The following is a 25180-nucleotide window of genomic DNA, read 5'->3' as shown; positions in this document are numbered from 1 at the left end:
CTCATTGTGGTTTTAATTTGCATTTCTCTAGTGATTAGTGATGTTGAGTATTTTTTCATATGCCTATTGGCCATCTGTATATCCTCTTTGGAGAAGTGTCTATTGCCCATTTTTGGATTGGATTATTTGTCTTTCAGGTGTTGAGTTTTACAAGTTCTTTATAAATTTTGGTCATTAACCCCTTATCAGATGTACTGTCAAATATGTTCTCCCATTGTGTAGTTTGCTTTTTATTCTGTTCTTATTGTCTTTGGCTGTGCAAAAGCTTTTTAGTTTGATATAGTTTCATTTGTTTACCCTGTCTTTTATTTCCCTTGCCTGTGGAGATAAATCAGCAAATATATCACTGCGAGAGATGTCGGAGAGCTGACTGCCTATGTTTTCTTCTAAGATGCTTATGGTTTCACGCCTTACATTTAAGTCTTTTATCCATTTTGAGTTTATTTTTGTGAATGGTGTAAGTTGGTGATCTAGTTTCATTTTTTTGCAGGTTGCTGTCCAATTTTCCCAACACCATTTGTTGAAGAGGCTAGTGCCTCGGTCCCTGCCAGTAGGCACTTTTTCTTGGATCACTGAGCTTTTACATGGTATATGCTGTGTTCTCTACCTGGAATGTGCTTCCTTCACTCGCCACTGCTGTCTTTTCTGGGCTTACTATTCCTAGTTTTTCTTTACTCCATTGTACGCCATTACCTCCTTTGTCAAATATCAGTTGTCCATAGAGCTGTGGGTTTATTTCTGGGTTCTCCGTTCTGTTCCATTGATCTATGTGCCTGTTCCTATGCCAGCACTAGGCTGTTTTAAGTACAATGGCCTTGTAGTATAGCTTGATATCAGGAAGTGTGATACCTCCACCTTTATTCTTCTTTTTTAAGATTGCTGAGGCTATTCGTGTTCTCTTTTGGTTCCATATAAATTTTTGGAATATGTGATCTATATCTTTAAAGTATGTCATTGGTATTTTAATTAGTATTGCATTGAATTTATAAATTACTCTGGGTATTATAGACATTTTAATGATGTTTATTCTTCCTAACCATGAGCATGGTATATGCTTTCACTTGTTTCTATCTTCCTTGATTTCTTTTATCAATGTTTTATAATTTTCTGAGTACAAGTCTTTAGTCTCCTTAGTTAAATGTACTCCTAGGTACTTAATTTTTTTGGTTGAAATAGTGAAGGGGATTGTTTCCTTAATTTCTCTTTTTCACTGTTCATTGTTGGTGTATAAAAATGCCTCTGATTTCTGAGTATTAATTTTATATCCTTCCACCTTGCTGAATTTATTTATTAGGTCCAGTATTTTTTTGACTGAGACTTTAGGATTTTCTATATACAATATTATATCATCTGCAAATAATGATAGTTTTACTTCTTCTTTTCCAACTTGAATGCCTTTTATTTCTTCTTCTTGTTTGATTGCTCTGGCTAGGACTTCCAGGACTATGTTGAATAAGATTGCTTAAAGGGGGCACCCCTGCCTTGATCCTGATCTTAAGGGGATTGCTTTTAATATTTGCCCATTGAGTATGATGTTGGCTCTGGGTTTCTCATAGATGGCTTTTATCATGTTGAGGTATGTTCCCTATAGTCCCACTTTGCTGAGAGTTTTGATCATGAATGGGTGCTGGATTTTATCAAATGCTTTTTCTGCATCTATTGAAATTATCATGTGGTTTTTCTCTTTCCTTTTGTTTATGTGATGTATAACATTGATAGATTTGCAAATATTGTACTAGCCTTGCCTCCCCAGAATAAATCCCACTTCATCATTGTGTATGATTTTTTCCATATATTGTTGGATCCAGTTTGCTAATATTTTGTTGAGGATTTTAGCATCTATATTCATCAGGGATATTGGAATTTTCTTTTTTTGTGTTGTCTTTGCCTGGTTTTGTTATCAGAATTATGCTCACCTAATAAAATGAGCTTGGAAGTCTTCCTTCCTCTTGAATTTTTTGAAATAGCTTGAGAAGGATAGGAGTTAGTTCTTCTTTGAATATTTGGTAGAATTCACTTGTGAAGCCATCTGGCCCAGGACTTTTCTTTGTTGGGAGTTTTTGATAACTGTTTTGATCTCATTTAGTGTAATCGGTCTGTTTAGGTTTTATGATTCTTCCAGATTAATTTTTGGAAGATTGTATGTTTCAAGGAATTTGTCCATTTCATCTAGGTTGTCTAGTTTTTTGGCATACAGTTCTTCATAGTATTTTCTTACAATCCTTTGTATTTCCGTTGTGTCGGTTGTTATTTCTCCACTCTAATTTCTAATTTTATTTATTTGAGTTCTCTTTCTCTTTTTCTTGGTGAGTCTAGTTAAAGGTTCATCAGTCTTGTTTACCTTTTCAAAAAACCAGCTCCTAGTTTCATTGATCCTCTGTATTGTTTCATTAGCTTCTATGTCATTTATTTCTGCTCTGATCTTTATTATTTCCTTCCTTCTACTACATTTAGGCTTTACTTGCTGTTCTTTTTCTAGTTCTTTTAGATGCAGGGTTAAGTTGTTTATTTGAGCTTTTTCTAGCTTCTGAAAGTGTGCCTGTAGTGCTATGAACTTCCCTCTCAGTACTGCTTTTGCTGCGTCCCATAAATTTTGAGTTGTTATATGCTCCTTATCATTCGTTTCTAGGAATTTCTATATTTCTTCTTTGATCTCATTCTTCATCCATTTGTTATTCAACAACGTGCTATTTAGTTTCCATGTGTTTGAGAATTTTTGAGCTTTTCTATTGTGGTTGATTTCTAGTTTCATGCCATTGTGATCAGAGAAAGTGCTTGATATGATTTCAATCTTCTTAAATTTGTTGAGACCACTTTTGTGCCCTAACATGTGGTCTATCCTAGAGAATGTACCATGAGCCCTTGAAAAGAATGTATATTCTGCTGCTTTAGGGTGAAAGGTTCTGTAGATATCTATTAAATCATGTTGATTTAGTGTGTCTTTTAAGTCTGCTGTTTCTTTGTTAATTTTCTTTTTTGAGGATTGATCTAGTGATGTTAGTGGGGTATTAAAATCCCCTACTATTATAGTGTTCTGTTGATCTCGCTCTTTGTATTCATCACAGTCTGCTTTATATATTTAGGTGCTCCTATATTACGTGCTTAGATATTTATAATAGTTATATCTTCTTGTTGGATTGCTCCCTTTATCATTATGTAGTGGCCTTCTTTATCTCTTACTATATTCTTTGTTTTAAAATCCATTTTGTCTGATATAAGTATTGCTACCCAAGATTTTTTTTTCATTTCCATTTGAAGAAAATGTTTTTTTTTTTTCTGTCCTTTTACCTTCAACCTATGTGCATCTTTTGTTTTAAGGTGTGTTTCTTGTAGACAGCATATGTACGGGTCCTGTATTCTTATCCATGAAGCTATGCTATGTCTTTTGATTGGATCATTTAATCCATTTACATTTAAGGTTATTATTGATATGTAGTTGTTTATTGCCATTTTATTCTTTAAAGCTGTATTCCTATTTTGCTATATTCTTTTCCCACTTTGATCTGTTTAAACCATGCCCCTTAACATTTCCTGCAGCCTTGGTTTTGTTGTAATGAATTCCTTGAGTTATTTTTTTTTTTTGTCTGGTAAACTTTTTATTTCTCCTTCAATTTTAATGATAGCCTTGCTGGATAAAGTAGTCTTGGCTGTAGGTTCTTGTTCTGCATTACTTTGAATATTTCCTGCCATTCCCTTCTGGCTTCAAGTGTTTCTATTGAGAAGTTGGATGTCATCCTTATGGGGGCTCCTTTTTAGGTGATAACCTTTTTTTCTCTCACAGCTTTTAATATTTTCTTTTTATCACTTAGCTTTGGTATTTTAATTATGATGTGTCTTGGTGTATGTTTCTTTGGGTTTCTTTTTAGTGGAGTTCTCTGTGCTTCTTGAATTTGTGAGAGTTTGTCCTGCATTAATTTAGGGGAGTTTTCAGCTATGATATGATTGAACAAAGTCTCTATCCCTTGTTCTTTCTCTTCTTCTTCAGGACCCCTATGATGCAGATGTTATTTCTCTTTATGTTGTCACAGAGCTCTCTAAGAGTTTCCTAAGACTTTTTGAGTCTCTTTTCCTTTTTTTCTCTGCTTTCATGCCTTCATTCCAGTTGTCCTCCAACTCGCTGATTCGATCCTCAGCTCTATCCATCCTGTTTCTAATTCCTTCCATTGTGGTCTTCATTTCTGATATTGTATTTGTCATCTCCGACTGATTCTTTTTTAACATTTCAATATCCTTTTTTATACTTGCTATTTCTTTATTTAGGTGTTCGCGTTGACCATCCATTGTTGTTCTAAGATCCCTAAGCATCCTTACAATCATTATTTTGAACTCCACATTCAGAAGTTTTATTATTTCCATATCACTCAGTTCATCTCCTGAAGGTTTCTCTTGGGGTTTCATTTGGATTGCACTTCTTTGTCTTCTCATTGTGTCTGGGTGTTTGGGTGTTTTTTTTTGTAGAGCTGGTTGAGTCTAGGCTTGGTGTTGTCTTCCTCCAGTTTTTACTTGTGTTGTTTCTAGGTCTTCTTGGGTTGACATCAGCTATTATTTGTAATCCACTTTAGGATTTGGGCCCCTTTGTAGTCTTGATTTGTTTGTTTTTTTTAACAGGTGATTGTCTTGTTTGCTGTTCTCAGCAGGGGGCTTATTTGAAACTGTATCCAGGAATGCAGTAGGTGTGACCTTAGGCTCTGAAGTCCTCTTCTGCTAGTTAATCTCTCTGGGGGTCGATTGCTTTCTCAGCTTCAGTAGGGGGGAGGTGTATCTCAGATCTCCATGGAAACCTGAGTTACTGCCCCTCCTCTTCACTTCTTGTTTTCAGCTGTGTCTTGTTGCGCTGATTAGAGCTGGAGAGATGTCTGTATCTCTGTGACCTGGAAGTACTTTTGTATTTTGCTTTGTGGAAGGATCAGCCCCTCCCCCAGTTATGGCCGCCTCCAGCACTGAGTCAGCTTTTCATGTCATCACCTATATTCCTCTACCCTCACCATCCATATCTCTCTCTCTTCTTTCTTTTTGGAAGACAAGCAGGCCCTTTCAACACACCTCATTCCCTGGTCACCAGGCAAGTGGCTGTGAGCAGTATTTACTGCTTTTTTCTTGGAGTGAGAGCCCAGCCTCACCCCCCACCCCCGTTCCTATAAGCAGGGGAGATTCAGGTGCTCCCTACCAGGTTTGTTGTGGCTTCTTCTTTGCTACTTGGTTTTTAAAAGCTGTTCTTGTAGTCCGGATTTGGTTTTTCACGCTGATTGTTCATAAATTAGTTTATCATCCAGTTTGGTGGTGTGAGCTGGGAGTCTGTGTGTCTGCCTATTCTGCTGCCATTTTCAGGTTAGGAGCCTAGTTTTAAATGACTCCTATGTTATATCCTGAGTCTCTGGGCAGCCATAGAAGTGCTGGCCAGGGGTGTGACAGGATCTCTTAGAATGTTCTACCTGTTTCTACCTTCACTCTTGGACCTCACCTTTCTGGGTGGGTGACCAGAGTCCTTTCACCTCCTTCCTGTACATGAACCTCCTCCTGGCTTTACTTGCCCAGCCTTTACACTTTGGGAAATAAGTTGAATAAAGTCATTCTTCCCAGATCCCCCTTGAACTTTTATTGAACCCACCTTTCCAAAAACTGTTTTTGTGTTGGTCTTGCTCTCAGGCTGCAGATAAAATGGCATGCCAGTTGCCTTCTTTATGAAATTGTTTGGCCTTTTATTTTATTTTATTTTTGTCTTTTTCCAAAGTGAGAAGCAGGGGACGGCAGACTGACAGACTCCTGCATACACCCGACGGAGATTCACCCAGCATGCCCACCAGAGGGCAATGCTCTGCCCCCTGGGGCATTGCTCTGCTGCAACCAAAGACATTCTAGTGCCTGAGGCAGAGGCTATGGAGCCATCCTCAGCACTCGGGCCAACTTTGCTCCAATGGAGCCTTGGCTGCAGGAGGGGAAGAGAGAGACAGAGAGGAAGGAGAGGGGCGAGGGTGGAGAAGCAGATGGGTACTTCTCTTATATGCCCTGACCGGGAATCAAATCTGGAACTTTCACATGCCAGGTGGACACTCTATGCTGAGCCAACTGGCCAGGGCCTTTTTGGCCTTTTAGTCAGTCACCCTTTTCTATTCCCCATAATGCTAGACTCTACCTGTGATAAACAAAATCTTGACTTCTCAAAGATGTCCATATCCTAATCCTCAAAACCTGTGAATATGTCCCTTTCCATGGCCAATGTAACTTTGTAGGTGTGATTGAATTAATGGTACTGAGATGGTGAGATAACTCTGGATTATCTAGATGGCCTCAGTGTAATCACAAGGCTCTCAGAAGAGGGAGGACAGAGAGCCAGAATCAAAGAAGGAGATGTGATGAGAAAAGCAGAGTGGAGAGTGATGCTGGCCATGAGCTGAGGTGTGCAAGCAGCCTCTTGAAGCTGGAAGAGGGAAGGAAACAAGTTCCCCTCTGGAAGGAACTCAGCCCTGCTGACCCATTTTGTGTTTCTTACCCCAAGAACTGTAAGATAATAAGTAGATGTTGTTTAAATCACTAAGTTTGCAGTAATTTGTTACAGCAGCATAGGAGACGAACACACCACACCACCTGCTCCCACCTCCTGTTGAGCCTCCTTTTAGGTGATCCAGGGATCACTCAATTCTGCACTTCATCCACACTCCACTGAAGCTTTGCTTGTCCTTTCTGTCCTCAATCCTTTCTAAAGTCAATTCTCACACTTCTGCTCTGGAATTCATCCCCTAACTTCCTCTTACACTTTGTTCTTATCTAATATTTTCTTTCACATATTCAATTCTTCTATTCATATTGGATTTTATTTTAGCCCTCCTTATTTCCTCTAAACTCCCACATTCATGCAGTCATTTCTTTCCCTTCTTTTCCATACATAATCCACAATAGATGGCTACCAGTTCACACCACACCCCTACCAACACTGCCTGGCATGGGTCACTGGTGAGCCCCCAGCTATCAAACCTGAGGTCAGTTGTCATCTCAAGCCTCCTTTACTTCTCTAGATCTTGATACAGTGAGCCACTTTCCCCTTTTGGAGACCACAACACATCTTTTTCTTGGTCCTTAAGGTCTTCACCTTCTTTGATCTCTTTTAGTTCATTTACTCATTTCTGAATGTAATAACTTCTCATAAAAACCTTAGCATTATGCTAGGGAGTATATAGAAATATGCAGGCACAGATTCTATGCTCCTCAGGGAGTTTACAGTGCACTGAAAGAGAGAGACCTGCAAAAATAATGACAATATATTGTCTTAAAGGCAACAGTAAACATGCATAACCCAAAGGTTCTCAGTCCTCTGCCCAACCTCTAGTCTTGCAACTCAAAGTGTGATCTCTGATATATTAGGAGTAGCATCACCTAGAAACTTTTTTTAAAAGTAGATCTACTAAACTGAAATTTCTGGCAGTGGAGTCGAGCCTGTTCTTCAGAACTGCCAGCCTTGTCTCAAATTTCTGAAGGCCCTTTGCATCTCTTCTCCACCTAGGGCACAACTACACATTCATCCAGATCAGGCCCTGATGCCACTCTCATGGCGGGTCCCATGGTACACATGACCTCTTTCCCTGTAAGGCAGAATTTAGTGCCCCCTCTCTCTGTTTATTCCTTTACAGAAAACTTATCACCTTGTTTAATTCAGTTTGATTTTATAAATGTTTATTGAGTGCTATCAGATACTATATCAAGGTCTAGGATAGAGAAGAAAAGAAATCATTGCTTACCACAAGAAGCTTGCATCTATTGTGGTTAATTATGCATATGACCATTCTTGCCTGCCTTTCTCTGGACAATTTTAATGTTGAATACAAATGTTCTAGTCTTCGCCTTAGTTTTTCAAGTGACAGATAGTGACATTATCAAGAAGTGGAGTATGATGCAACCATAATTGATCTAACTTCTGGGTGAGCATTAATCTTTACTGGGCACATGTGTTGGCACCCTCCAGAATCCATTTCTACTACCCTCTTCCTGGTAGTCTCAAGTTTCTATCTGAGGATCCTCAGGGTTTAGGTGAAGCTCCAGAGGTAAAGCATGTGTCCTAAACAAGTGGTCGGCAAACTCATTAGTCAACAGAGCTAAATATCAACAGTACAACGATTGAAATTTCTTTTGAGAGCCAACTTTTTAAAACTTAAACTATATAGGTAGGTACATTCTTTATTGAGGTAGCACCCGCACATGGTATGTTGTGTAAGAGCCACACTCAAGGGGCCAAAGAGCAGCATGTGGCTTGCGAACCTCAGTTTGCCTACCAGTGTCCTAGACAGAGAATATCAGGACTTTTGCTTGGATGTTGTTGATGGTGGGGGAAGTAGGAAAACAAAAATGCCCATAGAGCCCCCAGAACCTGTCTTGAACTTACAAGGAGAAAGCCTGCAGAAAAAGGAAACCAAAACCTAGGAGTCAAATTTGAGAAATAGAGCCTGACCTGTGGTGGCACAGTGGATAAAGCATCAACCTGAAATGCTGAGGTCATCAGTTTGAAACCCCAGGCTTGCCTGGTCAAGGCACATATGGGAGTTGATGCAAGTCTTTTTTGAAAATCTGAGAAATAGAGATAAACTGTCCACATTATTTGAGTTCCTTGATCAAGCCTCAACTGAAGGTTTTCCCCCAATCACAATAGCTAATAAATTTCTTTTATTGTTTTCACCACTGTGTGTTGGGTGTTCTGTTACTGATAATTACAAGCATCCTAATTATTACAGTCTTTTACTTGGATCCAAAGAACACTAATTTGCTATTTAGAAAACAGGCCTTTGCTTTCATTATATGCTGATTTCCTTGGGAATCCAGGCATGCAAATGTCTTTCCATTGGCTCTGTCTGAAAAACTATAGATTCCTAGGACTGTGTGGCCACACTAAACTTTCATTAAAGCTGTCCCTCAATGCTACAGATTTGCACAGTTGTTGTGTTTTATCACTGTACCTGTGATGGTTACTTTTGTGTGTTAACTTCGCTGGGTCAGTGAGTACCCAGATATTTGGTTAAATATTATTCTGGGTATCTGTGAGAGTGTTTTCAGATGAGACTGGCATCTCAGTGAATAGAATGAGTAAAGCAGTTGGCCCTTTGTGGGTGGGTTGCATCCAATCCATCAAGGTGCTGAATATGACTCTTCTTGATAGTACATTGGTCCTCTCCTGTCCCCAAAATGAGACTTAGGACCATCATCCCTCAAGTTCTCAGGGTTTTTGACTTGGACATCACTTCTCTTGTTTCTAAGGTCTTTGGACTCAGACTTGAGCTACATCACTTGCTCTCCAGGGCCCTCAACTTGCAGATGGTAGATTGTGAGACTTCTCAGACTCCACAATCACATAAGTGAATTCCTCATAATAAGTGGTAAACATAAATACAAAATCCTATTGGTTTCGCTTCTCTGGAGGAACTCAAGATAGTACCCAACTTCTGCCATCATCTCCTGACTTTTATGATTCTATAAAAGTGAATGAGTGCTTTCATTTAAAGATGAGTGTGCATAAATACAAGAGAGAGTTAACCTGAAGTATACATCCTGTTCATATGCCCAAAATATGCCTGATTGTGTGGTCCATCAAGTACACAATGTACTCTTTACCTCTGGTTGCTTTCTTTTTGAGGCTACGTGCAAAAGCCATAGAAGATGGTACTGTTCAGCTTGTTCAAGTGAGACATTAAGGCCAGGAGTTTGGTCAGGTGTCTGTTAATTGGCTGAGGCTGCTTTTCATACACAGCAGGTAACACCCTCAACAACATGGCATTACCTGTTGAGAAAACAATAAAGGGAATGATGACTCTATCAGTCCATGAGCACTAGAAATAGCATTACTGTCAATGCAATAACCTTTGCACTCACACATTAAATAGCACTATGTCCAAGTCTTCTGCTGAGAGTAACATAGTACCTTATGCCACTTATTTTGAAAAATTATGAAAGCACAATTTAAACTGATTTCATAAGTGGGAATATGAGTATTATTATCTAATGAAAAATTTTCCTGAGTAATGCACCACAGGGAGAGAGGAAACTGTGACAGTAACCAGACCACACCCTTGAGAAGGAAACAGTTCTAATAAAAAAAATCCTGATGAGAACACTGGACACTATTTAGGTGAAAACTAAGCAGTGTCTTAAGCATGAATTTAAATGAAACTGAACAACGACAGCAAAAAAACTGCAGAGGAATGTATTCACATTCTTGAGAAATACCAGGCACATGATTTAGACTGACATATGGAAACTATACCTTATTTTTATGAATAGTTAGAAAAGTAGCAATGCAAATTTAAGTCCCTAATTTCTGCACTATTTCAAGGGAAGTTTTGAGTCAGCTTGTCACATGTGATTTGCCTCAAAGACATCTATGAACAACTGGATTTAAAATGACAAAATCTCAAGAAAAAAATATTACATAAACAGCAGGGATTTATCTGCAAACAACATATATAAAACATCTGTCTATCGCTTCATGGTATGGAGTTTTTCTCAAAATCCACTCAAGTGCTTAATTGTCTCAGGAGAACTTGTTCTAATGGATTTCTTGAAAATGAATTTTCTTGCCTCTTTTAAATTTAGCTCTGTGTATAGAAAATATACACAGAAGGAATCAAATGAGCAGTGGTTATGCATATGTAGATTTTTATTTATTTATTTATTTTAAACTTTTCATTTATTGATTTTAGCAAGAAAGGAAGGGAGAGAGACAGAGAAGTAAAGGAATACCAATCTGTTCCTGTATGTGCCCTGACCGGGTATTGAACTTGCAACCCTGGCACAACGGAACAACACTCTAACCAACTGAAATACCTGGCCAAGGCTTGTAGACCTTTATTAAACCATGGAAACAAGCCCATATATAAAGAACATCTAGATATGAGAATAAAGAAAGAACACCAACATTTTCAGAATGCTTATGACTAAATTTTTTTTTAAAGATTTTATTTATTCATTGTAGAGAGGAGAGAGAGAGAGAAAGAAGGGGGGAGGAGCAGGAAGCATCAACTCCCATATGTGCCTTGACTAGGCAAGCCCAGGGTTTTGAACTGGCAACCTCAGCGTTTCCAGGTTGACGCTTTATCCACTGAGCCACCACAGGTCAGGCCTTATGACTAAATTTAATGAAAGTCTGATTCTGGATCAAACTGAATGTATTGAGTGACAATAAATAATGAAAATAGCTTTTTCTACATCCAGCTCGCAGAATTAGTCTCAAACAGATTTTAGTCAAATGCCCATTGAGTACAAGGTATTAGAAATGTTCAGGGTTTTATTTTTAAAAAAGCTTATGTCAATTGAAAAAGAATGTTTTAGTTTTACTAAGAACATTTCTTTAAAAGATCACAAATTTTACATATAATGCCCAATCTATACAGAGCACATTGGATCATAGAGCTTAGTTATATAGACAAACTGATCATTCCAGAAAAGGTCATGATGAATGGGACTCTTGTTGAAATCCAAGACAGGAAATTGGTGCAAGGCTTTTTTGTACAACATTCCCTACAGGCTCTGGGAGTCTGGAAGGGGAAAACCTCGATAAGTCATTTTTGGCTGATTTCAATTTTGATCAAATAATACAAAAATAAATGCATAAGAACTTTTTTGAGTTAGAAACTGATAAAGATACTTTTGTGTAGAAATCTTGTAAATTCCATTAATAAGTTAGTATAGTCTTTTTAATTATGAAATATTCCAAGCCATTGAACAAATGCAGACAATAATATAAGGAACACTGGTGTACCTACCAACCAGTTTTGTCAAAACTCAACTTTATGTTGTAATTGCTTCCCATCCTATTCATTTCTTTTTCTCCCCAGAGGCAACCATCATCCTAAAGTTGGTATTTATCATTTCAGAATGTTTTTACACTTTAGTTGTATCTGTATGTATCAATGAGCATTTTATAGTATTGTTTTGCATGCTTTAAATTTTGTACCAATACTATTACATTGAACATATCTCTTTGCAACATATTTTTCCCCCAATTGACATTATTTTGGAGTTTTATCTCCAAGAAACTGTCCATTTATTCTCACAACTGTATGGTATTCCATTGTAAACATATGCAACAATTTATTCATACATTCTATGCTTGCAAGATACATTATTATTACCACTTGCTTTTACCAATAGTGCTGTAATTTTTATACCTATTTCGTTGTGTATAAATGGGACTTGTTCCCTAGGGGACTGTTTCTGAGCTCAATGTGCATAGATATCACCTGGGAAACTCGTTAAAACACATACTGCTTCAGCAGGTTGAAGGTAGAGCTTAGGAATCTAACTTCTACCAACTTCTAAGGTGATGCAGATGGTTCCTAGACCACATAACTAAGTAGCAAAGCAGTGGGTATGTACCTGAGAATTAAATTTCTGATCTTTTTAAATTTCTTTGCAAAGTGATAGTAATAGTGTTCTATTGCTACTGTAGAACTTACTAAATACTTTGTAGTCCAATATAACACAAATGTATTATCATATATTCCTATAGTGCAGGAGGCTGACATGAGTCTCACTAGACTAAAAATCAGATGTTGGAAGGGCTGGAATTGCTCCTGGAAGTTGTAGAAAGGAATCTGTTTCTCTGGCTTTTCTAGCTTCTAGAGACCACCAGCATTCTTTGGTTTGGGGTCCCCTTCCTCCATCTTCAAAGTCATCAGCATAGCATCTCTCTGACCCTGCTTCCTTTATCAAGCCTCTTTTTCTGATTCTCTCTTCTGCCTCTCTCTTCCACTTTTAAGAACCCTTCTGATTACAATGGGCCCATCAAGATAAACTAGTATTTTCTCCCTATTTTATCTAAAAAACTTAATTCTATCTTCAGTGCAATAAGTTATACTGTGTTCTCTGGTTATGGGATTAAGATGTGGACATCTTTCGGGGGACATTATTCTACCTACACCATAATTATGATGATTTACATACCTCCCAGCAGCATGTCTCCAGTGCTTTGCATCCTTGCCAACATTCGGTCTCAACAGACATCATTTCTTCCCACTCTGATGGGATGTGAGAGAATATCTCATTTTTTTTGTTTTAATTTTAATTTCCTTAATTACTCCTAAAGCTGAAAACCCTTTTTTATATGTTTACAGGTCATTTCCTCTCCCATGATTTGGCCATTCATATCCTTTACTTATTTTCAAGTGGGATGTTTGTGTTTTTTTATTTAATCTAGCTTCCTTATTTAACCCAGACACTAACTTTTTGTTTATTAGTTTTAAAGTTGTAATCTTAATCTAGTTGATATTTCAAATTTCTTTATCATTTGTATTTTTGTTGTTGTTGAGAAATCTCCCTCTACACAAAGATCATAAAAAATTCTATATTTTCTCCTAAAGGCATTATGGTTTTGTTTTTGTATTTGTCTTTAATCAATCTGGAATTTACTTTTGTACATATGAGGAAAGGATCAAATTATATATATTTTGCACGTTTATTATAAACAATGATCCCAGATCCATTTATTACTCATCAACTGCTTCCTTTCTGATTTGTAATACTTCTTCCAAAATAAGGTTTCCCGTATGTCTGGGTCTATTTCTGAGTATTTATCATATTTTCACCAATTACACATTTTGTTAATTATAATTAACCTTATAATATCATTATATTTCATCACAAAATTTCTTCATCTTCTACTTCAAATTCTTCTTAGCTTCTTTACATAATTTTTACCAGTAGCTAGTCAATTTCCTTAAAAAATTAGGTTGAGATTTTATTTTTTCCACATTGAATGTATAAACTAATTTGAGACAACTGACTTTGTGAAACTGAGTCTTCCCACTAAAGAACATGATATATCCTTCAATCCATGTAGACTGTTTTATACATCTTTCAATAAAGTTTTTTTGTTTGTTTGTTTGTTTTTTTGTATTTTTCTGAAGCTGGAAACGGGAAGAGACAGTCAGACAGACTCCTGCATGCGCCCGACCGGGATCCACCCGGCACGCCCACCAGGGGGCGATGCTCTGCCCACCAGGGGGCGATGCTCTGCCCACCAGGGGGCGATGCTCTGCCCCTCCGGGGCGTCGCTCTGTTGCGACCAGAGCCACTCTAGTGCCTGGGGCAGAGGCCAAGGAGCCATCCCCAGCGCCCGGGCCATCTTTGCTCCAATGGAGCCTCAGCTGAGGGAGGGGAAGAGAGAGACAGAGAGGAAGGAGAGGGGGAGGGGTGGAGAAGCAGATGGGCGCTTCTCCTGTGTGCCCTGGCCGGGAATCGAACCCGGGACCCCTTGCACGCCAGGCCGACGCTCTACCAATGAGCCAACCGGCCAGGTCCTTTCAATAAAGTTTTATAATATTAATTATACTTTATGTATTTTTTATTAAATCAATTCCTGTCTTCCATATTTGTTGTCACTATTGTAAATGGAAGCTTTTTTTAGAAATGTATTTTCAGTTGTATGCTGGTGTTAAGCAACTGATTTTTGTATGTTCATCTTCCACTCAGCAAAACTTACTCAAGTCTCTTAATACCCTGTCTTCAGAGTCTCTTAAGTTTCTTGCATATGGATAATCAACTCAGAATAATTGGTTAACAACTTTGTTTCTTCCAACCTTATTCCTTATGTGGCTTTTTTTTTTTTTTGTCTTTTTTTTTACTGGTTGGGACCTCCAACACTTTGATAAATAGAATTAGTGTCCATGAGAATCCTTTAGTGATTTCTGCTTTTAAGAGTATGTTTTCTAAGTTCACCATTATGTATGAATATAGATTCTTGGTATTTACATTTTATCAGTTTAAGTACCTGTTTCCCAGTTTGAACATGAATGGGTGCTAAATTTTATTAAATAACTTTTCTGCATCTGTTGATATGACTATATAATTTCTTGTTTAAATTGTTAATGTAGGCCCTGGCTGGTTGGCTCAGCCATAGAGCATCGCGGGGCATGTGGAAGTCCCTTAGATTCCTGGTCAGGGCACACAGGAGAAGTGACTCATCTGCCTTCCCCACCCTTCTCCCTTCTCTCTCTTTCTCTCTTCCTGTTCTGCAGCCATGGCTCAAATGGTTTGAGAGAGTTGGGCCCCAGTGCTACAGATGGCTCCTGGCCTGCCTCAGGTACTAAAATAGCTTGGTTGCCGAGCAATGGAGCTGGGGCCCCAGATGGGCAGAGCATCACCCAGAAGAGGGCTTGCTGGGTGGATCCTGGTTGGGGCACATGCGGAAGTCTGTCTCTGCCTCCCCGCCTCTTCCTTAATTAAAAAAAAGTTAATGTAATAAATTAATAGATCATCTAACATTTAATCAGTCTTGAGGTTTCAGAATAAATTCAACTCGGTTCTGATGTATTTTTATATATATGTTGATGGATTTGTTTAGTCAATATTTTATTTAGAGCTTTTGCATATATGTTCTTAAAGGAGACTGGCTGACAATTTCTCTTTCTTAAACTGTCCTTGTGTCTTTTTGGTATCATACTTACAAGACATATAAAAAGAACTTAGTACATTTCAGTGCACTCTATTCTAAGAAGTAGTTTGGATAAGATGGCAATTATGAGTTCCTTGAATGTTAGTTTAAACTTGCTTATAAAACTTGGGTTATGCTCTCTATATTTCATTAAATTGAATTTTAAATTATATAGTTTGTTTCTGTATCTTTTAACAGTGTTTTTAATATTTTAAGGATTAGTTAGGACAGAAGTGGACTTAGTTATGAGAGATATATGTTAAAATATCCCTCCATAATTATGGATTTGTCCATTTCTCCTTATAATTCTGTAACTCTTGGGTATATATTTTTAAATTATCTTCCTAGATAATTCTGAAATATCTTCTTGACAGTGTTTCTTTTATCATAGTTTAGTTATTCTCTTTTGTCTTTAAGTCTAGTTTTGACTGATAATATAGCTATGCTAGCTTTTTAAAATAGCATATGTTTAGTATATTCTCCCCTGCCTTAAATTGGTTATTTTCAACATTTCTAGATTCCAATTTTTTACGTATGGCTCTTATAAGCAACATGTAGCTGGGGATTTAAAAATATATATCTGACAACCTTTGTCTCTTAACTGGAAAGTTTGTTTCATTAATATTTATAGTGATTCTTGGTGTACTTGGATTTACTTTTACCCATTATGTTGTGCTTTTAATTTATCTTGTTCTATGTTTTTCTTCCCTCTTTCACTGCTTTCTATTGAATAGATAATTTTTAAATTCCCTTTTTTCCTTCTATTTGGGTATTCTACTTCCTTTTGATTTTGATGGTTGTCCTTAAAAAGAGAAATTTTTTTTCAGGTCCTTTTAAAATTTTATTCATTTTTAGAGAGGAGAGAGAGAGTGAGTGAGAGAGAGAGTGTGGGAGGGAAGGAGGGAGCTTCAACTCCCATATGTGCCATGACCAGACAAGTGCAGGGTTTTGAACTGGCGACCTCAGCATTCCAGGCTGACACTTTATCCACTGCACCACCATAGGTTTTTAACTAAAAAACTAAAAAAGTAACATTTATTTTTTTCTATCATCCTCCTGCACAATAATGCACAATAAAAGTATTTTAGGATATGGAATTTAAAGAGTACATTTGGATTATTTTTTTAGCTCTTCCTGTTCCTCAATATTCTTTTCAGCTTTGCCTAATTTGTCATTTAATCCAATTTCTTGAAGTTTTCTAAAAAACTCAGTGAACTTTTTTTTTTTTAATTATAAAAGTTATTTGGTTCTTTAAAGAAAAGCAATCTAGTCTTTTTCTTCAGTGTCTTTTTTGGGGGGGACTTCCAATTTTTTCTCACAGATCTTAAATAATTTAAACACACTTATTTTCTAGTTTCTACCTGACATTATTTTAAAAATAAAGTTCTGGGGGGGGGGGATTGTTTCCTCATATGTTCATTGTGAATTTATTTTTACAGTGGCAGATAGTACACATATATTTAAATCTGGAACATGTATGAGGGCAGGCCCCAATTCACAAATTCTTAGGGACTCTAGAGTTTCATCAAAGAGAGACATGCTTACTTTTCACTTTCTGGTGTGGGGCAAAGAGTGGGCCCACACCTGTGTGAGAGTCTGGCTTTAGGTGAGAGCCTCACTTTTAATGCCCCACCTTGGCTTAACCTTGGCTCCCACATGGTCACTAACACTTGGTTGTTACAGAACTGATAACCTTCCCTTCAGGGGGTCTCCAGCATCCACTCTTGGGCTTACCTTCTAGTTTTGGTTCCTTCTCCATCGTTGGTGCCTGGATATTTCCCTTTTCGGGGGAATAAATGTATTTATTTGTACATTAAAAATTTTTTATTATTATAATTTAAACACATTTATAGGTGTTTTGTGCAGAAAAGTTTTTGGTTTATATAGATCTCTATATATTGGTAGAAGCATGAATCCCTAAATTTACTTTAAAAACATGATCTTTGACTCTAAGCCTAGCAGAATAACATAATTTACATATAATATCAGGTTATTAAAAACATATTTAAAATCACTTTATTCCTTTTCACCAGCTCTTTCTCATTTTAGATTTACAGTTTTGCTCTGTTGTCATTTAAAATATGTTTATAAAATTATATTTACAACTTCAGAAGGATTAAAGACAGAATAGCTAGCAACAGCCTTGATTTCTAGAGTCATAGAAATTCTTACTAAGTTGGTTTATCTTGAAATCAGTGAGTAATTATCACAGTTTAGACCTGTAAAACTGCTTACAAAGGAAAAGTGAAAAAAATTTGTTTATATATAAAAGGTTGTGAAATAATAAAAGTGCACACAAAATGCAGAAATGATGATCTTGCTTTCACACCACTATGCCCGCTGAATCAGTCTTTCCCCTAACGGTTTCCTTCCCTTTCATCCCTCAGTGCTACCAGTTCAAATTACAACAGATAATCCTCAGGGGCACAGTTTTCCCCTCCCTTTCCCTTCTGACACGCCTCCAATTAATCTGACTGCAGTGCAAACCTTTGTGGTTTACTATTGTGCAACCCCCACGTCTCCCTTACCCCCCCCCCCACTCAGTACCCCTCCTCCTCAAATTCAGTGGAACTCCGGCTGTGCAGTGCCACCGGCATTACTCATTCATCCCCAGTCAGGCTTCTCTGGCATTTATTAAGGGCTCTGGGCTCCAGCTTCTCACTCTCACTCTCCTCTGCTCCAACTCTGCTCACTGGAGAGGTCCCCTCCTGCGGGCGGTGGGAAGTCGCGGAAGAACGTGTCTCTCTCTAGCAATGCATCTCTGTGCGATTCTATTCTGTATTTTCTGGGCTTCAGTGTGCGCCGAGAACTCGGATGATTACGAGCTCATGTACGTGAATTTGGACAACGAAATAGACAATGGACTCCACCCCACTGAGGACCGTAAGTTCATTTTAACTGTCTCTCTGCTAACCCTAACTGCACATCTACTTCTTTGGATCTAAAATTACACATATACTGTGCAGACAATGAAATGGGCTAGAAAGTATAATTTATTTTGCAAAAGACAGAAGCACTTTAGAAGAGGTTTCAGAAAGTTATTTCTGCCACAGATCCATAATGGGTTGAACCGTATGGAATCGCTGACATGTGCCTGTTTTGAGCTACACGAACGGCAATTTTACATAGATTTCACCTTTATACCTGTATGAATGATTTCTGTCATTTCTCGAGATATTTGCACGCTGTTTCTTCGAGGTATCCTTAAGGGGAAAGGAGGTGCCGATATGGCAGTAATTTGGGACCACCTAGGAGAGACAAAGCACACCCAAGGAAGGCCTGGGCAGGTCGGTAATGTGTGTGTGTCCCGCGCTCTAGCCACGCCGTGTGACTGCCGTCGGGAGCACTCCGAGTGGGACAAGCTCTTCATCATGTTGGAGGACTCACAGATGAGGGAGGGCATGCTGCTGCAGGCCACCGACGACATCCTCCGAGGCGAGCTGCGGAGGCTACGGGCTGAGTTGGGCCGGCTGGCCGGCAGCCTGGGAAGGCCGTGCGCGCCGGCGGCCCCCGCGCGGGACGAGCTGCTACAGGCGAGCCACGACGCGGGTCGCAGCCTGCCGCGCCTGGAGGGTGCTGGGGCGCAGCGCCCGGGGGAGGTGGGACGCGCCCTGGACGCGGTGCTCCGGGAGCTGCGGCAGACACGAGCTGACCTCCGCGCGGTGCAAGGCTGGGCGGCCCGGCGCTGGCTGCCCGCAGGTAAGGACGCCAACCAAGCAAGAGTGCCCCTCATGCTTTGTTCTTCCAGCGCGTTTTGGGAAGCCACGTCGGGCTGCCCTCCATGGGAGGCTTTAATCACACGCGCATGCGCGACCACAGAGCTCAGATACACTATAGAAGACGGGAACATAGACTTTAAAAGGTATTCTCCAGCCCCGAGGAACCCACTAAAGATAGCTGTGGACGTCACTATCTTTAATCCTGAAATAGGCCAGGGCCCCTAACTGACACCCGATCCGAACAGTTACAACCGTACTCGCTCTGGGTCTGGTTTCCCTCCGTTAGAGATTTCCACTTCTCATTTTAGCTTTTCTCTCTCTTTAGGGGAGCTCTGGTTCCCCGCGCTATCTCAGGGCCCAGCCTAATTTTTAGGGACGTTTACCAATCCCTGGACCAGTCTCTTTCCCACACTAGTTCTGAGCAAGAGACGTGAGGCTGAATCTGATCTCATGAAGGGGCTGTGGAATTCCTGAGGGGCCCCTAGCCCCTAGTCTGTGGAATTAGCAGGCAGTGGAGGTCCCAGGGTGTGAACTTTGACATAAACCTGCCGCCGAGGGATCCAAAGTAGAACTTTCAGTGTAGGAACCAATTGGTACCCCCGTCCTACCCCAGGAGAGAGGTGGTTCAAACCAGGTGCAGTTTTTCCAAGTCCTATGTGATGTTTCATGAATCTCCAAACGCATGTGGACCCGAAATAATACATTTTTAAGAATAGTTGTAAGAATTAGAGAGACGATTAGAGCCAAGTAACACTCCTTTATAAGCCAAAACGTCTAGGAAATGCTGATGCAACAATCATTTGTGGGTTATATTAGAAAATCAGTGTTCTGGGTAAGAAAACAGTTGCATTTTTCCTGAGATTCTCAGAAACTGAAGAAAATTGCAAACATTACCATCTTTCCCTATATTTCTATAAAACAACTCTTATTGGATAGAGCATGAGGGAAAATCATGAGCATGTGTGAGAGCACATTTCATTTAAAATTAAAGAAATTATACCAGAATATCAGTCTTTCCTAAATATCTGAGGATTATTTAATAGTACAGAACGTATTTTCTTAAATATTAAGTGGGCTTTGGGGGGGGGGAGCATAATCCTCAGTATAAGTGACAAGGAGTCAAACTGTAATTCTGTGTCTATTTTAATGAGTGAAATTTGTTGTTGTTGTTTTTTTTTATTTTTTGCAAACCATGTAAAGTTGTTGTACATAAAATGAACCTGAAAAACTGAAGAATTATGCTAATTTTCATCTTTACCTCTGCCTATTAGAGCAGAAGAGGGATGTATTTCTGAATTCTAAATGTTAATGCTTTATTAAATTCAATAATACAGTTACCCACATGCTTTGATTTTCTCTGTCTTGGTTTCCTGCCAGCTTGGCTTCTAAGGGATTCTTAATCATTCTGTTGTTGGACTCTGAAGAACCTGTTTTAATTTTGTTTGGTCTTTGATAACATAATCAGAAAAATCTATTAGTTAAAAGCCATTTCATGAGAGAGTTTCTGACATTTTAAAGAGATATCAAGAACTTCAATCACTGGTCCTCAGAAGAAACCAGAAAAAACCTGCCAACATGCAGTTCCATGAACTCACATAGCCAGTGCAGCCTACAGGGGCCTTTGAAAGGCAATGAAGGAATGCTTTGGAATTCAATCCTGACTGCCTGGGCTTATTTAAACAGGAAATCAGTTAATTAGGTTGCAGTAGACACCTTCTTGAACACTCATTTTCTGAAACATTACAGGGAATATCTCAAATGCCCAGGCATGTGATCTTTTGTTCCATGAACTTTGATTTATTTAACATAGCTAGAAAAAAATACACCTACAAATTTTATTTGAAAAAAGAATCAATGTCTCACTGAAAATTATTTTTTAAAAATCTTCAAAATTTCAAATTATTCAGTAAAAAAGTTAATAACAAGGTGTGACAGGACCAATTTTGTGCTTTAATATTGTAGTTAATTTTATGAATCTCAATATTTTCTCTGACTATTTACATCTGTTTAATTTCTTTAGGGCAGAATGTAGCACTTAACCATTTGCAGGTATTTAGCTTACCACACTTTGCATGGATGTTTGGTTTTTGCAGGTTCTGTCTGTTTGCTCCAGAAGTTTATTTTTCAAAGCTATTTTATGGTGAATCTTCTTTAAGTTGTTGCAAAGGGAATGCTTAGTTCTAATTTAGATTAAAAATATTTATCTGGGCTTTCTTACCTATAGAAGATTAGCACAAAGCAGAGCCCACCTATTAAAGGCTTTATAGCACATACTTTGTCCCAGAGACACCTAAAAGGTCTTCATTTCAGTGTTTCCAGCTCTTTTCCCAGACATGTGACCTGGAGAGGGACAGAGGGGTCAGTTCACTGTGCTCCAAGCCCCCAAGTTTGAAAGCCTCCTTCTAAGTGCTCTTTAGCAGAAATAGGTTCTCCACCAGTCCGCTTGGAAGAATTCACTCTTCAAGTTTTCTATTACTGCTTAATACTATTTATAAGCATGAGGACAAAGTAAGAATTTTTAAACATATCATTGATCTACACAACTCTTTCTGAGTGTACATGTTAGTTACTGACTTGTAGACTATTAGGAAGAGAATGAATGGAAGAGCCTTTTATAGAAAACAGTGAAGCTTGGAGAGATTCGGGGTGCTCATCAAAAGCAGCACAGCTTACTGGTAGTACAGCAAACTGGATTCCAGCTATTCTAGGCAAATTCAGGGGTTCTTCTACCATTACAAGGCAATGCAGTATATGCAGGTTAGGGGTGTGGACTCTGCAGCCAGAGTGCCCAAGTCCAGGCCTCAGTTTTGCCACTTATCATCTATGTAAACATAGCTCAGTTACTTAGTGCTCTGTGACTCACTTTTCTCATCTGTCATATGGGAATATTAAGACTGTCTTTTAGGGTTGATCTGAGGATTAAAATGACATATAAAGTGTTAAGAACAGTATCTGGCACACAGTGAGCACCCAGTAAAGTTGGTCATCATTAGTATACAGTATTGCCTTTAAAAGGTAGTTTTTTACAAACTTTGCAAAATTTATAAATGTTTGAGAACACATAGTATATTAAAACATATTCAGCAACAACAAGACTGTCTTCGAGTTTTTGTTTAAAAATGCATGCTAACAATGGCTAAATGGGGTGAGCTAGATCCATTGAATTTCACAAGTTTTTATTCTAGGAGTGTGGTGAAGGCCAAGAGAAGAACATGAATTTGGCTCTGAGTTCTTGAGAATTATGGTGTCATTGTTTGAAGTTAATGCTAGCAATTCAACATTTTTTTTTAAAAGTTGTAACAAGGAAAATAAGCTTATTAGGAGAGGAAATAGTTCTTAAATCATGATTTTCATTATTTTGTGGGTTTGAGCAATTTGGCTTCTCTGCATGCCTTCTCATCCATTTAGATGCATCACTAAATGAAACAGCTGGCTTTCCTTACTCTTTCTCTTTGCTCTACAGAGAACATACTTGAGGTCCCTCAAGTCATAATGTGATACTGCATATTATTTTCAATTATAATCATTAAAATGTCCACACTAAATTACCTAAATGTCAGAATCAGTTCTGAATGACTTTATATTTTCTTTCATAGTTTTCTTATTTTCTGGCTACTCTAGGTTGTGAAACAGCAATTTTATTCCCAATGCGTTCCAAGAAAATTTTTGGAAGCGTGCATCCGGCAACACCAATGAAGCTTGAATCTTTTAGTGCCTGCATTTGGGTCAAAGCGACTGACGTGTTAAACAAAACCATCCTGTTTTCCTATGGCACGAAAAAGAATCCATATGAGATCCAGCTGTACCTCAGCTCTCAGTCCATAGTGTTTGTGGTGGATGGGGAGAACAGACTGGTTGCCGACACTGGGATTTCCTTGGGAAGGTGGACCCATCTGTGCAGCACCTGGAATTCCGAGAGAGGGCACATGTCCTTGTGGGTAAATGGTGAACTGATGGCTACCACTGTTGGGATGGCCACAGGTCATGTTGTTCCCGAGGGAGGAATACTGCAGATTGGGCAAGAAAAGAATGGCTGCTGTGTGGGCGGTGGCTTTGATGAGGCATTAGCCTTTTCTGGAAGACTCACAGGCTTCAATATCTGGGATCGTGTTCTCAGCAATGAGGAGATAAGTAAGACTGAAGGAGCCGAGTCTTGTAACATCCGGGGAAATGTTGTTGGATGGGGAGTCACAGAGATTCAGCCACATGGAGGAGCTCAATACATTTCCTAAGGGTTGCGAAACTACTTGAAGCCAAAGAAAGAAACTCATATTTTCAACATATGCCAGCTGGGAAGGTCTCAAAACCTCAATGCACATTAAGAACGGTTGAGATTAATGAAGGAGAGAGTTGAGATCAGTCTTTATTTATCTTGGCAAAATACTGAATAAATTGTTGAGTGAAGACATTGGAGAAGTCTTTTGGGGATATTGTTACTAGACTTTATGCCATGGTGCTTTCAAATTAATGCTGTGTCTTTGTCAGATAAACTCCCAAATAATTAAAAAAGACTGTTTTGTTGAACAGAAGGCCAATTGTTTTACTTTCCTTTGGTTAATTTTGTTTTGGCCAGAGATGACTTTTACTTTGGAAGAATAATAAAATAACACTTGTTGTCCATTGTTCCTTGTTATTGGCATGTACCTTATTATAAAAAAGTGATGATGAGACATATTTATACTACAATGTGACAACAAATATATATGTAGTTTATGTGTTATAATCAACTGTCGCTTTTTTGAGAAGAGAGTTATATAAGTTATATTGTAAAATGGTTTTGTATTAATTTTATTAAGACTATTTTTGTAAAGCTGTACTGTAAATAAAATATTTTATAAACCTAGCCCATATCATGTAATTATAAATTTAAAAGATTATTGGAGCAATTCCACACTTTTCTTTTTTTATCTAAAGTGGTCAATTAGTTTTCAGATGCTAGTCTATTATGTAAAAAGTAAGAGTTAATATTATTAGAAATGAACTGTGGAGTTGTTTTAAGCTTTGGCTTTCTATAAATCATAAGGAAGAAATATGAGTGTGGGTAAGTCAATTCATCTCTCTGGGTTTAGTTTTTGCAGCCGAGGAAATCAAGAAGTTGAGAAAATAATGATTTCTAGGTCTCCTTCAATTTGATGATTCTATGAGTACATACAACTTTCTGTTCTGTGTAACATGGGGGGAAAGTGAATGATCAGAGTTCCCCAGATACAGGTGATACCTGAAAGGGACAGCTTAGGACTGTTCCTTGGGAGATCAAAATATCTTAAAAAGAAACAATGACTCTGCCCTTAAAGCACATCCCATTCTCTTACTACACATGAAAGAGTGAATAGTCAAGCCTCTTCACCCTGCAGATGTGGAGGTAACTCTACCACACTAGTGTTCTTTTCCTGTAAAGATTATGTGGGGTTGGCAGAACATCACAAAGGTGCTTCTGAATGTCAATGGGAGATATAGTAGAACTGCAGTGATGGCGTGTTCACCTAAAGATAGGGCCTGAACAACCACAGGTCAGACCATGTTCCTGACATTTGGAGAACTGGGCCAGGAATAATTATCAAAGTACATTTTGTAACTAAATAGCTTAGTGTCCTTAGACAAATTACCTAACTCCTCTGGGCCTTCTCAGTAAAAGGAGGGAGTTGGACTTTTGTTAGCAATAAAATTCCATGAATCTAGGCATCTTTAAAGACACTCATGGTATCGGTAAAGGTTTTGGTGAGACTCCCAAAACCAGGCTGATGACTCTCAAAGTAAATTGTACTTTTGAGGTCATAGGTCGGTTTCAGACCCTTGGAGATTACATAATTCAAGGTTGCAGGTACAGTGGTCATATGCAAATCCCTGTTTAGCTATTTTCTACATGACTCAAAAGCTTAGCTGGATTCAGCCTTAAGCAGAGAGTTACACATGCTTTCAACTCCTTTCTACATTTCAGTATGAATTATATCTCTTCAATTATGTCTGATCTACAATGATGCAGGCCAAGATATATGCAAACTCATATGCTGGCAAGTTAAACATAAGTGAACTTTACATTTTTTTATGGAAA

General features: G+C 38.5%; 2 protein-coding genes across 2 annotated transcripts in view; one reads left to right on the top strand and one right to left on the bottom strand.

The window, feature by feature from the left end:
* Positions 1-25180, bottom strand: part of VEPH1 (ventricular zone expressed PH domain containing 1) — a 102642-nt gene that overhangs the window by 8921 nt on the left and 68541 nt on the right. Inside the window, exon 4 of the mRNA XM_066365878.1 lies at positions 9595-9760. Coding sequence (XP_066221975.1) covers positions 9618-9760 — 143 coding nt within the window. The 3' untranslated portion in view covers positions 9595-9617. The remainder of the gene's footprint in view (positions 1-9594; positions 9761-25180) is intronic.
* On the top strand, positions 18036-23371 carry PTX3 (pentraxin 3). Its single transcript, XM_066365877.1, has 3 exons — positions 18036-18292; positions 18728-19108; positions 22750-23371. Exons 1-3 carry the CDS (start codon positions 18163-18165, stop codon positions 23358-23360), a joined length of 1122 nt encoding a protein of 373 aa, XP_066221974.1. The 5' UTR covers positions 18036-18162; the 3' UTR covers positions 23361-23371.

Source organism: Saccopteryx leptura, chromosome 2 (genome assembly GCF_036850995.1).
Source record: "Saccopteryx leptura isolate mSacLep1 chromosome 2, mSacLep1_pri_phased_curated, whole genome shotgun sequence".
Taxonomy (NCBI): domain Eukaryota; kingdom Metazoa; phylum Chordata; class Mammalia; order Chiroptera; family Emballonuridae; genus Saccopteryx; species Saccopteryx leptura.
Note: the sequence above shows the minus strand (reverse complement) of the source record. Positions and strands in the feature narration are given on the sequence as shown.